The sequence below is a fragment of the Lepisma saccharinum genome, chromosome 19 (genome assembly GCF_977018435.1).
Source record: "Lepisma saccharinum chromosome 19, izLepSacc3.1, whole genome shotgun sequence".
NCBI classification, from domain to species: Eukaryota; Metazoa; Arthropoda; class Insecta; order Zygentoma; family Lepismatidae; genus Lepisma; species Lepisma saccharinum.
This window is the reverse complement of record NC_139247.1, coordinates 48,439,237-48,454,961: the sequence shown is the minus strand read 5'-3', so window position 1 is coordinate 48,454,961 and position 15,725 is coordinate 48,439,237. Positions and strand designations below refer to the sequence as shown.

Below are 15,725 nucleotides of genomic sequence, written 5' to 3'. Positions count from 1 at the left end.
GTTACATTATGTTTTAAATCTAGCACATGTTTATTATATGCAGATGATATAAAAATTTTTAAGAGTATTTTAACAAATAATGATGTCGCTCAACTTCAGGCTGATCTCGATAGAATGACATATTGGTGCAAGATTAATGAAATGGAAATTAACTTGAAAAAGTGTAAAGTTTTAAGATGTACTAAGAAAGTTCATTATATAGTATCCAACTATTTTATTTATGAAAATAAAATCCAAGTGTGCGACAGTCATAAAGACTTAGGAATAGTAATAGACTCCTCTCTCATATTTGATGAGCACATTTCAGAAATTTGCAAAAGAGCAAAGAGAATGCTTGGTTATATATTTTTCTCATGGAAAGTTTTTAAAAAGGAAGATACCTTAATATTCCTGTATAAAACAATAGTTCGTCCTATTCTTGAATATGCAAATGAATTATGGTTTCTGACTGCAACCAGTCACCTTCAAAAAGTTGAATCAGTTCAAAAACTTTTTATCAGGTTATTATGCGCAAAGTTTAAAAAAAAATACTATGACCAACATTACTCTGAATGGTTATCACAGTTGAATATGTTTTCCTTAGAAGAAAGAAGAAAAATGAAAAGGTTAAATTTTGTAGAGAAGATATTAAATTTCCAAGTTGACAGTGAATACTTTTTGAATAATATAGCTTATAAAATTCCCAGATATTCACATAGGTATATCTCAATTCTCACATGCCTAAACAAGGCAAGAGGTTTAGTAGCAGATCTTGTTGAAACCTACAATTTGAATTTATGTTGATGTATAAAATTGTAGGATCTACTGTTTTATTTTATAATTATGTATTCAATTTTTTAATTTTGTATAACATAGTGGTTGTTTAATCGTTATCATCACTTCAATAAATATGATCATTATTATTATTAGAACAATACACAGTTAATTGCACAATATTATATGACAATAAACAATTATTAGTATCAGAGATATAATAGATCTCATTGAAAACTGTAACTTGAAGTGTAAATATGCTAACTTGTTATGTTATTCTGCAGCTTATGTATTTTATTTGTGTAACTTTGTACTTTTGTATTTGACTTAGTGCTGTATTAGGTTTCATACTGTGCTCAACACTTAAAATAAACTATTATTATTATTGCGATGAGGTGGATGCAGATTTGTTTACAAGGGATGCACAAGCGCACCGTCGCACTCCATCTATGCATTTTGTATCTTAACCATTCGTCGCGAATAACCAGAAGTGACAGAAAAGTGGTGTAAAATTAACCAAATACAAACAAAGAAAAAAACATTGAAAAAGCTGTATATATGTAACAGCGTGCACAGAGGGTGTGGTTCCACACATCATAGATCTCTGCCATAGTGGAGGGGACGTGTTGAACACCTGCACCTAGGGTCTCTCCTGCGTACCCATTTATGAGAGGTATGATGGGAAATCCAGTCAGAAATTACTAAGCTGGAGATCGAAACAGGGTCTCCTTCACGGAGGACAAACAGCCTGTCGATTTGGGTTTGGAAGACACATCATTGTTGACGTAAACAGCTAAATTATTTTTATAATCCTATATTTAGATTATAGTATCAAATAAATCTATTGATACTTTTTGTTCCTTGATTTCTTATCAATCACGGAAAATGACATTATAAAGTTGAATAAATATATAGTCAAAATTTGAGAGATGTGCAAGATTGGAATGAATTAAAACCGCTTAAATATTTCAAGAAATGATATTTTATCCTTGATATGTTCAACAAGAATACAATTTCATCAATAAGAACAAATTGATTAGTGAATAAGAACCTTTATTTAACTTAAAAGAAAATAAATAACAGTAGTATTTGTTGAAAAGAGATATTGTGTTGCTTGACTAAGTATATTCAATACAAATATAAATAATTTAATAAAATTATATACTGTACATGTAGTAAGATTACAATGCATGCTACCAGGCTGCATGTTCACTTAAATATTATCATTCTGAACATAATGTTCTTTTCATATCAACAATGGCGAGTTTCTTATGAAACTTTAAAACTCAAGTTAAAATAATGTTTAATTCCAAAAGGAAAAATATTAATGCAATGTCGATCAGTGTTACTCTAGCCCACAAACCTTCCATATTTCCATTATATCACTTTCGCCTAGAGTTCTAATAGAAAAGTGAATGTTTCATTCACCTGAAGACGAGTTTGATATTTCTGCAATATAAAGTTAATGCTCCATTTCCCATACACCGTGCGAGTAACTCAAATTTCATTCGAAATTTTCTCTTGTGTTCTCTTCAGCAATTTTGATTTTCTGAAATAGAAGAAAATGTTATTAATGACTATGTCCTTAAAGAATTATACGATGTTTCAGTGCCACTGATATGTATTTTTGATGTTAATTATTCTTGCATTACTAAAGGATGTAAAGATTCTTACATATTTAGCACAACTTTATAAGGAAACACATATTCCAATATGGCGTATACTAACTGTATTACCATAGGCGGAGTTCTGGAGGGGCCAGGGGGGACCTGCCCCCCAACTTAAAAAAGACTAAAAAAATAACACATGATTAAGTTCAGTTACTACATTTTTGTTATGAAGCCATACCGCAAATCTTGACGTTTGCCACGATGGCATGTGCGGTAATTGCGCCGCAATAGCGGGTCTTATACGATTTGATTGATGTGTACAGTTTGAAGAAAAAAAACGTAAAATGACTTTGTGTTGAGCCAACAGTTACTGTTGAGGCATCAAAAGAACTTTTCAATTTAATTTTTCTAAAATTTCAGAAGCTTACTATTGTACCGTAACTTTTTAAAAGTAATACGAGTATTGTATCAATATAAAATGAATGAAATGCAAAATGTAATAATCGTACTGTTTTGCTTCTTTTAAAACTGACAACCAATATACTAATTAATATTTGTTTATATTTGTTTACTTAAGCGAGGAAAAACATTTTCAAATCTAAAAGGCCTAGAACTCAGTATTCTTAACTTGTTGTTTTTTAATTTCCTGGGGAAGGTCTCCGGACCCCTTATAAGCTAGGGGAAATTCAACAACCCTCAGGTACATCATATGCTTCTCCCAGAGTCTGCCCCCCACCAAAGCAAAAGCTCAAACTCCGCCCATCTGAATTACACATGTTTCCTTAGATAAAAACACTTTCTTTCTGGTAGATTTTCTGCCATGGTTTAATAATATGCAAAAACCAATGATTGGAATAAAATATTGTGCAACTATACTCGTTCCAGGCGTCTGTGGAGCAAGCGAACGAAATAAAGTCCCCTGCGCAAGTAGTGACTAGATAGGCCTCGAACACACGCATGCGTTTAAGCGTAAGGTTATGTATTGGCTTGTACAGTCGCGGACACACCTGGGTTGTAACGCTTCCATTGAAAATGAGTGATGTACTTACAAGGGAGCAGTGTCCGTGACTGTACGTGTATGTGTGCATGTGGGAGTGTAATATTAACTGCACTGCCTTTATGTTTATATGTCTGAAAGGGCAAGCATGTGTTTGTGTGTACGTTTATAAACTTTATTCCCTTTTATTTTTATTGTACTAGTAAACAGACGTAAGACAATATCGAAATAGGTGGTTAAGTAGGACAAAAGGCACTAAAGTCTTAACTTCGCCATGCATGCATAGCCGAAATAAATAAAAGTAAATGAATATACAAATTCGAACCTGAGCACAGACCTCCACAAAAACTTACTGACCTTTAATTTCCCTGAACCTAACCAGAAGTAGCTCACCAGCTTTTTTTTTTAAGAAAGAAAGAAAAGTAAGAACATCCCAGTCCTAGAGGAGAAAAGGGAATACGAAAGATACATCCGGCAAGTCAGGTTCCAAGAGGAAAGTGCATCGTGGGAATAGAAAGTTCTGACCAGGAGGTCAGTCTTACCGGATCATGCCGTGCTCTCCTCGCTCGTCCCATTAACTGCCTGCTCCCCCTTGCGGTGACCTCGATAGGCTATCGCCGCTGCGTTCCAGGAGGAGTCCAGTGACCTGTGACCGTGTCCAGATCCAGCGTGGTACACGTAGTGACCGCCGCCGTGATCGTCGTCCTTGGATCCCAGAGACTTGGCCGCTGCGATTGCCGACAGTATGAGCGCCATCAGACCGAGAGAGATGCCCTTCATCGCCATCGCACCGGCGCCGGCCAGCCCCATCGCCATCATCATCCCCTTCATCATCATCATCATCATCATCATGCCGCCGCCGCCTCCCTTCTTGTCGCCGCCGAAACCGCCTCCAGAACCCCTTGCTGGAAAAAAATTAAAGAAGATCCAATTAATGATTGTTACATTTCCTATGCAGCCAAGGACGTTGGGACTGAGGGCACTGCGCTCTCCAAATTGTTGTGGCTTAGAGGAAAACTTATTTTACAATTATAAGAACCCTCCCAATTATTCATTTAGATTACTTTGCATGCAGATTACAATTTGGTTCATCTTTGAATTGATGTTTTAAGTACACTTTATGCATAGATGAGCTAATCGGGACTGGACCCACAGTTTAAAGTGAGATCCGAACCACTGTGCAATGTGCCTCCACCAGGTATCGAACACAGGGCCCCTTGATTGCAAGGCGACGACGTTACCACTACGCCATCGGGGAGACCCTTAATTTTTAATATATATACATATTTTAACCTAAATTTTTTTCTGGGAAGGGCACAAAATATATATGTGTGTGTATAACAATTACAAGGGTTCGTTTTGGGTCCAATTCGTGGACAGATAAACCAACCGGAACTGAACCTTCGAAGTGTAAATACCAGGATACGAACCCAAGACCCTTTGATTACACTGTTCAACAATGAAATTTTTACAGAAAGGAAAATGCCCAATCTTTATAGATTTTGGTACGCTGAATTCGAAAATGACAATAGTTTTTGTTTTTTAGCTCCCGTTTTTGAGATAAAGTAAAAAAAACAATCTTAGAGATTTTGGTACGCTTTCGTACGTTTTCGTGATATATGAAGTTTGTCACGTCCTTATTTCTGTGTTTTAGCTCTCGTTTTCTTGTTATTTCAGGAATGCCAATGAATGCTGTGTTTCACGCAGTTATAAGATACGCACATTGTAATGTGAGGCGACGGCCTTGACCACATCCTCAGATATACCGATCGGTGAACACGTGCTCCACGTGATACGATTACGTGTGTTTTGTTTCTAGCTAACACAGTCTGAAATTGCTTGCCTTCCGGAGTGCTCCATTGTGTATTGTGACGTGAGTTTCTGAGTTACTGTGTGGAATCAAAACTGCTGTTATAATGCCCCGCAGATGTGTTAATAACCCCAACAATTTTTGTTATATATGTGGAGATGCAATTTTTGGACAAAGGAAGCGAACATTGTCAGAAGCAGTGAAAAAAGCTTATTTCCTATATTTCGGGTGCCGTGTTGGGGACCAATCAAAAGCATGGGCTCCTCATGTTTGTTGTACGACATGTTCATCAACTCTAAATGCATGGATGAAAGGAAAAAAAGTTTCCATGCATTTTGCAATGCAAAATTTGCAATTTTGGCGCGAACCAACAAACCACGCAACAAATTGCTACTTCTGCTTGGTGCGTCCGCTTAAGGATTGAACAAGAAAAATAAGAGCATCATACAGTATCCTAATATACCAAGTGCGATGCGACCAGTGCCTCATGGAATGGGTCTTCCAGTGCCAGATCCTCCAATAGCCACAACAATAAACTTTTGTAGTGACAGTGAAGATAAAGACCAGTCAGATACATGCCATCCTTCCACATCTAACGATCCCACCTTTACACCATCATCTAGTGAAATGCACAAAATCACGCAAAGTGAACTCAATGATCATGTTAGAGACTTGGACCTTCCAAAACATAAAACCGAAGTATTAGCTTCTCGTTTAATGGAGTGGAATCTTCTGGAAGATAAAGCTCGAGTATGTACTTTTCGCCAACGTCAAAAGCCACTCGAAAGGTTTTTCAACGCAACAAACGAAATGACATACTGTACGGATGTTGAAGGTTTGATGCAAGAACTCAATATCTTATACAAACAGGACGATTGGAGACTTTTCATAGATGGTTCGAAAACTAGTTTGAAAGCCGTGCTATTACATAATGGCAATGTGCTTCCTTCCATCCCAGTGGCATATGCAGCCCTAGCAAAGGAAAGTTACATCATGATGAGAGGTATTTTAAACAGCATCGACTCTGATAAGCATCAATGGCTCATATGTGCTGATTTAAAAGTCATCTGTATGCTTATGGGTCTACAAGGTGGGTACATTAAGTACTGCTGCTACATTTGTGAGTGGGACAGTCGTGCTAAGGATTTACATTACAAACAGAAGGACTGGCCACGACGACAAGCTTTATTGCCTGGCAAGAAAAATGTCTCATGGGAGCCACTTGTAAATCCCAGTAAAGTCCTGTCACCATCACTACATGTGAAGCTAGGATTGATGAAGTCATTTGTAAAAGCAGTGAATAAGAGCAACGAACGAGCATTTGAATACTTGCGTGTAAAATTCCCTGGAATGAGTGCTGAGAAGATCAAGCAGGGAGTATTCATTGGTCCACAAATACGTAAGGTCCTTGGAGACCAGCAATTCGAGTGTATTCTCGGTCCTGATGAGTTAAACGCGTGGCAATGCTTTCGGAAAGTTACGTCATTGTTCTTGGGCAATAGGAGGACTGAAAATTATATTGAACTTGTGAATGACCTTATATGTGCCAATAAGAAACTGAAATGCAACATGTCAATCAAAATGCACTTCATTCACTCACATATCGAAGTTTTCCCTGAAGATTGTGGGGCGTTTAGTGACATGGTGAGAGGTTTCACCAAGAAATCTCTGTAATGGAACATCGATACCAAGGAAGATTCAGTGCTTCAATGTTGGCAGATTTCTGCTGGACTTTGCAGAAAGATTCTCATCTTCCCCATAAGCGGAAGGCGAAGGGAAAACGCGTGTTGTAAACAAGGTAGCTGTTAATAGTGTATCTTTAATTTAACTAAATTGACTAGCATTTCATGTACTTAGTCTAAAGCACTTTGATTTATTTTTTCACATTTGTGAATAGGTTACATTTTACTAGTTTGCATTGTAAAAACTAGTCTGACAAAAATGATGTGATATATGGAATCAGCAAGCTTGTCATTCAAAAATTTTGAATAGAATATGAAAAATATATGTATCAGTATTTCAGTAGCAATATAAACTTCAACACCCTGTATCTTAAAAACTAGACCCATTCGAGAAAAACAAACTCCATATTTGTGATCAGTGCATCGAATTAACCCCAAAACCACTGTCAATTGTTTGGTAAGTAAATGTGTGTTAGGCAGTGCTACGCTTGTTAGACTATGGCCCATTATAATATGTGAAGAACATAAAAGTTTCAATAACTTCCAAACCTGAGCTAATCTAGATTTTTAATTGTCATTTTCAACTTCAGCACACTCAAATCCATATAAATCAGCTATTTTGGCCTCTGTAAAAAACAAAAAGTTAAAATTTGTTGTCTAGTGTTATATGAAGACAGGATTCGTAGATTTTTGTGAAATAGAAGTAGTTCTATTTGTATTAACATTGACTAGATAAAGGTATAAGGTTACACATATGGGAAATATTTGGCCTAGACTGCTTGCCATCAGTTGAATCAACAAGCACCGGATTCGATTGGTGTATTTATACTAACATTTGTTTTATTCTCTTATCCGGCAAAGAATTGTTCGAACATTTTTTTCGTTTTAATACGTATAATGCTATCAATACTTTTTACGTACTTGGTTATCCCTTTTGGGTGGGGCGCGTGCCACCGTGCCCCTCCATCTAAAACCGCCAATGCTTATAGGGATACACAGCATACAATTAATGTTATAAATGACTCTTATCGGTGATATATCCACACACCCAGAACATCCTCCTAACGCCCTTCCCCAAAATTTCTCAACTCCTCTAAATTTTTCACGAAGGCCTAATGATACATTTCAGCTATAAATGTATACTTACACCCCTAAATACGAATGTACACTCACAAGATGGAAAATTCTCTGACGCATTATATTTTTCCTGCTCCCCCAAAATACACCCTTGTGTGTAGCTCAGGAAATACCAGGAACAACCACAACACCTAAGTAAAGCAATGGTAACCGTTAACTTTCAAAATTGTCATTAAAAAGCCATTGACTGATACAGCACCAAATGTAATGAACTGTACACCATAACGCTGAAACCATTGTTTCCATAAATACTAAAAATATATTAGGGCTGAGGCGATACCACTTTGAACCGATACCGATGCCGATACTCTTACCGATACCCACCAATACCGATACTTGAAACTTGCAATAATTAAAATTTGTTCGAAAGTAATTGATCAATATTGCTGTGTAAATATTCTTTCTCCAATTATATGCATCAATTTACCTATAAATTTGCTTTATAATATTCAAGACTTGCATGAGAATATTAAAATAGGTATGATTTAACCACAAAACATAGTTTTTCGTGCAAAACTGGTGCAAAATTTGAATTTTGCATAATTTCCAGGATAATTAGACTCCGCGAAAGTGTCGCGCAATTTTTGCGGACCCCTTGGAAAACCAATATGAAAAGCATCGGTTGATATCGATAGATAAATTCCAGCCGATACTTTCCGATACCGATACCATTGATATCGGCATCGGTATCGGCTCAGCCCTAAAATATATACATACTCTCAAACGATCTGTAAAATACTGCACATTTCAGCACCAACCCAGACGATACTCTAAAATTAATGAATGTGGCTTATATAAGTGTATAACCCTACGGTGACGTATTACAATTAAATGACATTATTAAATAATACTGAGGATATTGATATCTTGTAAAACAGAACAGATATATAGTATATTTTTTATACTGTAACCAAAAAATTCCCTAAATTACTAAGAGTTCTCTTACTTAATCTGAAAACGTAGTCTACACTGAGATTTGAAACTATAAACTATAAACAGAATTTTAGGACTTGAAAGTATCAACAGAATTGGAACGCCTGCAGCATAGAGAGAAAATGGCAATCTTAAAATACATTTACCTATTTTCCTCAAATGCAATACTAGATCAGCCATTCGACGCATCTAGTTTCATCTTAAGATCTCTAAATTTGCTGCAATTGTCATAGTCAAAATATTTTGGGATTGCCCCAGTTCGACTCAACCAACCGTCCTAAACAATACACTATAACACAAAGCACAATATTAAAAATCGATAGATCGAGTGATACCCTGAGACGATCGTTTCTTATTCTACGAAAATGTAGTCTAGACAAGTATGAGCGGAAATTAAAGTTTTGGTAGCATAGAGGAAATCTGTTTTTTGGTCACCCATCTTGAAACACCGCAATCGATTTTGCTGATAGATTTAATATTTTCAACGTCGTTTCTGCCACTTTCGGCTAATCGCGACGATGTGGATGAATGTGATAAGATCAAAAGGGTGAATGGAGAATCACAAAAGGATAATACAACACAATTCCCACACATGATTATACTAGCCGTGAGTCCAGGCGCCAAAGCTCCGTTCGCCTCCAACATTGCAGTTCTTCAGAGAAGGTCACCGCTTACATCCTCCGATTTTGCTGCAAGAGTGATTCTCCAAGGTATATAGCCGTTGTAAAAATTTCAGCCCGAAAGCTTTAAATTTATCAGATTTCTTCACTGTTATTAATTGACCTCATCTCCCTTCCTAAACTTGGTATTAGATTAAAGTTTCATTGCAAAATTGTGACCCAAGTAATGTGCTAAAGTTTCTGTGAGTTTATTTCGTACACTCCCGAATTTTTTTTAGACAGAGGTCCGAAAAAGAACCTGTGTAACATGATTTTACGTCATTTATTTCACTTTGGGATCTCCCACTGACTTTTTTTCTGATTTTCTTGATAGAGTTTGGAGTACAGATTTCCAAAATTAATTTTAGGTGGCTGGCTCAAGTTTTCATGGAGGGAAGTTTAACCGAAATCACACTTAAATGTGGTATACATGTACGTATATGCCCTATGCAGTAACTATTTTTCGAAATCATTGCCTGAAATTACTTGAATGTTGACAAGTTTACATACTGAACACGTTTGAGAGTTTTCCGAAAATTTCGACACAATGGGCATATATTTTGTAAAGAACACCACAAAAATAATAAATTTTCTGCTTAACATTTTTGGTAACATTCTGGCAAAAGATACCACTTTGTGAATGTAGTGGAGTGTAACGGAGGGCCCTTTCCGAATACGCCCAAATTTCAATCTCACTTCCACGTGGTACACCCTGGGCAGCATTTTTACAGTCTCGACCCATGGCTAGGATGATATTCTGTAGAACTTGTGTTGCGTGCTGTCTATATGTATTTGTAATTGATCCCTTCACTCTTTCATCTCATCACTAATTATCCTCGTCTTCGCAATTAGCCAAAACGAGAAGTAAAATAAACCAATTCATTCATTTATGAATATATGCGTAGAGATCGCAATTGCTGTACGAAGTAACAAATTCTTTGCAACTTGATTATTTAATTCTCAATTCTCCAACACGCTATTATTTTTACTGAAAAGTTGGGCGCCACCAGAAAAGAAAATTCTGTCTACGCTACTAATGCACCCAGCCTCAAGTCACAAGCCTGTTTATTTTTTAGGGGGGAGGGGGAGTGTTTACATTGTGTAGTCTAAGGTGCGATTTTCGAGACGTTGTCGTGTGTGTGTCTAGAAGCTAGCTAGAACTTTTGTGTTGCTTCTCTTTATAATTCGATAAATTGCTGAGTTCCTAAAGATGAAATTCGGCGGTTTACACATACATACAATCCTGTCGAAAGTATTTAATCTCCATGAGAATCCACGATTTAAAAAGTATACTGATCTATCAATTATCGTCCTCTTTGATGGCATAGTGGTAACGTCATGTGCCTAGTGATCAGGGGTTCGATACCCGGGGAAGGCACATTGGATCCATTTTAAACTGTAGGCTCAGTCCCGATTGACCTGCCTGTGCATAAGTGAACTTAAAACAAACACTCACATTCTACAAAATGGCAAGTGCAGCCAGTGGATGGGCGGGATCATTGAGTGTTCGACTCATGATGTCACCACCGAAGGTTACGAGTTTGACTTTTGTTTGAAGTCCACTCTATTCACAGGTAGGCGAATCCGGCTAGATCTACAGTTCGAGGTGGGATCCAAAACACTGTGTGCCTTCACCCGGTATTGAACCTCAGACTGCTTGATTAGAAAGCGATGACGTAACAGGGAGGCCAAGTTAAGTGTTCGAATCACGCCCTGGACACTGATGTTCCTTTGTGAGTGTCTACTGATTTCATGGAACCATCCAACAGCGACAGACACTATTTTTTTGCTATAAGAAAGAAGACATTTTAGGGCAATTAAGTATAACTTAGCCGTGAGAAATTTAGCTCCTGCTGACTTGTTCGCTGACGTTCAACTTTAAAAACTTAGAAATAAGTAACGGATCGTTTTGTAAATTAAGTGTTCAACATTATTATTTTAGAAATCGTTGCATTTTGCTCATAAAATACTTTTTATTGTTATTACTAGATCTTGGATTTTAGGTTTTTAACCTATTTTTTCCTTTACAGGTATGTAAGAAATAATAAGTTATGTCAACATTTCGTTAAAAAACGCAACAACTGATGAAGTTTTATAGGGCCTAAAAAAACACTATTTTGCTTGTTAGAACCTGTTTTAGGTTTATGCGCCTAAATCTAGCCCTTTTTAAAGGTTTTTATATATTTTTAAAGGTTTTACAGGATTTTTATGTCACACTGAGGCATTTGCTTTGTTTGGTCACGAAATAATTCAATGACAAACGTGTTTGAAACGTACTCTCTGTCGATTTGCCTTCCTCCCAGTCCATGGTGATTTTTCAAAGCTCTAAACAAGGCAAAATGTCTGGTGCCACTGTTACCTGTACAATCCAAAGTGGTCTGATCTTTGTGGTCTTGCTCACTTTCGCGTCACTTCGGTGCTTTGTGGCATCCTCGCCTTGCAAACTAACATTTCAGCATTGAAGTTTGCACCACTGACTATGTTTTTGTTCAAATATTATTTTCAGCATATAAGATGGTCCTCACAGACAAAATTGTGGAGTTTGACTGCGGGTAACATTAAAAAAGATTGTTGCCTAACTATACGGCGAAGAGTGGATTTTAATAGCAAATTTCCAATGGTAAGTTCCGCCATCGCCGTAGGGTTAGGCAACACACATAACGTTGTGCAAGATAGTGCGTATTTCAGGATATAGGTGTCCCATTTTCATTGCCGGTGACTATACCTAATCAGCATTTTTCAGGAATTTTGAACTATTTTAAGTTTTTTGAACCTACTTCAAGATTTTTCGAGCCTAACTTAATATTTTTAGGACCTATTTTAGGATTTTTAGAACCTATTTTAGGATTTTTAAAGCCTATTTTCGGAACATTAAGACACACTTTTTAGAACCTAAAAATCTATGGTCTAGTTATTACACAACAGTTGCTCCATCTTCCCTGTTTGGAGAAACTCAAATTAACTGTAAGTAATCGTTTCCAAATTTTGTGAAAGTTTTAGCAAAAAAAAAGAGAACACACAGAGGTGTTACTGGCAATATGGCGAGAGAGGATCACCAAAATGAAGTACTTGAAGAATTATAAGAATTATGTATGGTAGAGCAAGAATCAATAGAGATAAAGAAAGATGAATGAGAAAAAGTGGTAGAAAGAGATGGAGAGAGGGAAAGAGAGAAAGAAATATAAACAGAAAAATAGAAAGAAAAAGGCTGGGAGAGAGTAGAGAGAGAAAGAGAGAGAGAGAGAGAGAGAGAGAGAGAGAGAGAGAGAGAGAGAGAGAGGGAGAGAGAGAAATTGGATTAGAAAGATGGAGAAAAATATATGAAGGACAGAAAAGAGAGAGAGAGAGAAACAATATATTCTTAACAACCATGACGATCGTAGCAGAAGCAATCCTAAAATATTTCATCATTTTTAATTCAGAAGCAACATCCCGATATAAACAGGCTGTGGACGAATATAATCATATACTTATATTTTTTAAAACTCAGGCCATAAAAGTAGCTTTATGTGCATCTAAATTCACAACATTTTGTATAACATATCCGTAGCCGTACTTGCAATCATTTTCAGTGACTAAAATTGTTATTTTCTATTTTCAGGTGAGAACAACCACACCTTGACTGTTTAACTTGTCTTCAGTTGGTAAGTAGTGGAAATGTAGTATTTAAGATCTTTTCTTAGAAGGAATCCCATATTCCAGTTAGCTTTTATGCCATGTAAGAGTTTATAGTGTATTTTAATGTAATTTGTAATGTCATGTGCATTTGAATATACAACCGCTCCTCTCAGCACATCCCTGACATATCCGCAAAATAAGAACCATTGATGTTTAAGGGAAAGCGTTTAAAATATCGCTGACTGCTGTATTCAAATTAGAAAATCATATCCTTGCCGTCTGTCAGTGATGTGAAATAATATGATTTATGTATTTGTAATTAATTTACTTTAAGTCGCTATTCGACCTACCAGGTTAATTGTGATGATGAGGATGAAGGATGAATTGATGATAACATGTAGGAACACATGGAATACATGCCTTTCACAAGATTCAATCAAGGGTCTTTGGCTTAGTAACGCCATGCACGAACCATTTCACCATTGGTATTATTCACTTACTATTTATTTATTTTATAAGATATAAATATAATTGCTAACAAAAGATGAACAATGTTTACTAAAGAAAATGTCAGACGACAGCTGAAACAAGGGCCTTCCCGATGGCGTAGTGGTAACGTCGCCGCCTTATAATGAATGGCTTCGGGGTTTGATATCCGGTGGAGGCACATTACACAGTGATTCGGATCCAACTTTATATTGTAGGTCTAGTCCCGATTAGCCTTTCTGTGCATAAAGTGTACTTAAAAACAAACTCAGCTGAAACAATGATTGGTTTGCTTCATTTTTACTTCGCTTTTTGTGCCACTTTTGTAATTAGTAACAACAGGTAATAGGAATGGGAAAGGGCTGACTCGCATTATATTATATTGAAATGTTCGAAGCTCAGCAGGAAAAGCGACATTTCACATACAAATGCTAAACATATAAAATGTATAATTTCTGAAAAATTTGACAAGTTTTCAATGGAATCCAGATATTAGAGCAAGATAGAATTTTTTATATTTATAAAAATGCAATATGCTGTTCTTAAGGATGAAGAATTTGATTTATCTTTGCTTCTGATCTTATTCGACCTCTTCGATGGTGTGGTGGTAATGTCGTCGCTTTGTAGTCAAGGGGTGTCGGGTTCGATAGCCGGTGGAGGCACATATTGGTTCGGGTCCCACTTTAAACTGTAGGTTCAGTCCTGATTAGCATGTATGTGCATAAAGTGGACTTGAATCAAAACTGAAACACTGGTCTTATTGCGTAATGTGGGATGGAAAATGGATGTAAAAGTGTTGTTATGTAGAGCAAATTATGGACATAAATATCCTGGTTCAACTTAAAAGAATGAGGGAATATACATACCTTCATTCATAAAGCTTCTTAAGTTTATCACAAGTGTGCCGTTCTTGAGGCTCCTCTTGAAGTTGAACACGTCTGGAAGACTCTCGAGGATTGGCAGCTTCACCCTAAGTTCCCGAGCATAGAGGAAGTCCATGAAGCGATTGATGACAAGATCCTTCAGACTCTTCGCTCCAGACCCCATATTCCTGGAGAAATATGGTTTCCCATCCTTGGACATCATGTAAGGCTTGTCCCTCGACCACTTGCTGAAGTCTTGGGTAGTCTTAACAAGCTCCATGCTGTCGCTGAGACGCAGGTTCCTCTGGTGCAGTATCCCGTTGACGAACCCTATGAACTTCTTCCCCACACATGATATGCTGTCCCTCTCTATGCATTCGCGGAACATGACTCCGAGAACCGACTCTCCGAGGCTGCGTCCGTACGCGCCATTCAGTTCTTCGGCGAATGTCGCTTCTTCATGCTCCAAGTCTCCTTTGGTGCATAGGGACTTGGGCAAGGAACATAGCAGCAAGAAGATGCAGAACAGATTCCTCCGTGGCACCATTTCCACAGTTACGAAGATGCACTGGTATCCAGAAGTCCTGCTGCTCCCTCGATCACAGGGAAACCACTGGTCACTCCTCAGAGGACCTTCAGTATTTATAATATTCCCAAGGTGCCAAAGAAAGAAATAGGGTACGAAGCATCACACTTCTTTCCCGCTGTTACTGGAGCGGACACGACCACATAAAAGGTTCATCGGTGAAGAGGCAAAAAAAACCGCAAACGATGGAATCGACAAAAAGAAAGAAAGAGAAAGGTCAATTCAAGAAACCGAATACCCCACAAAGTGTTGAGAAGAGTGAAGGAACAAGAAAGAGAAAGAATGCATCATTTGCGCACGAATTTCACAGATTCTGCTTATTTTTTGGCCACAATCCCTCCGGACAAAAACTTCAAATCGCTGATCTATATTACACGAACCCGAATCCCTCTCTTCTTACCAGGCATAAAATCCTGGTGCAAGAAACCCAACTGGCCGGAGGAAATCATTTGCTTCTGAAGTCAAGCGTTAACTGCTGCTGATGGCTTCAATGATGCAGTACAAACGGGTGCTGCACTCTTCAGTCTCTTTCAAAGGAGCCAATTCAGCGAACAATAATCTCGAGAGAATGGACTTTAATATCTTTACCCT

At 37.4% G+C, this 15,725-nt stretch overlaps 1 protein-coding gene across 1 annotated transcript; it reads right to left on the bottom strand.

The window, feature by feature from the left end:
• Positions 1–3,902: 3,902 nt before the first annotated feature.
• Positions 3,903–15,191, bottom strand: LOC146003143 (uncharacterized). The gene is made up of 2 exons (XM_083141324.1): positions 14,552–15,191; positions 3,903–4,265 (listed from the first exon to the last, which is right to left on the bottom strand). The coding sequence occupies exons 1-2, from the start codon at positions 15,093–15,095 to the stop codon at positions 3,907–3,909; spliced, it is 903 nt and encodes a 300-aa protein (XP_082997450.1). The 5' UTR covers positions 15,096–15,191; the 3' UTR covers positions 3,903–3,906.
• Positions 15,192–15,725: the final 534 nt, after the last annotated feature.

What these genes read in the sequence shown, in the direction of transcription:
- LOC146003143 (XM_083141324.1), bottom strand. Translation starts at nt 15,095, where the DNA reads ATGGTGCCACGGAGGAATCTGTTCTGCATCTTCTTGCTGCTATGTTCC. An exon ending in AAGAAGCTTTATGAATGAAG is followed by an intron (nt 4,266 to 14,551) that starts GTATGTATATTC and finishes ATTTTTTTCCAG; the next exon opens with CAAGGGGTTCTGGAGGCGGT.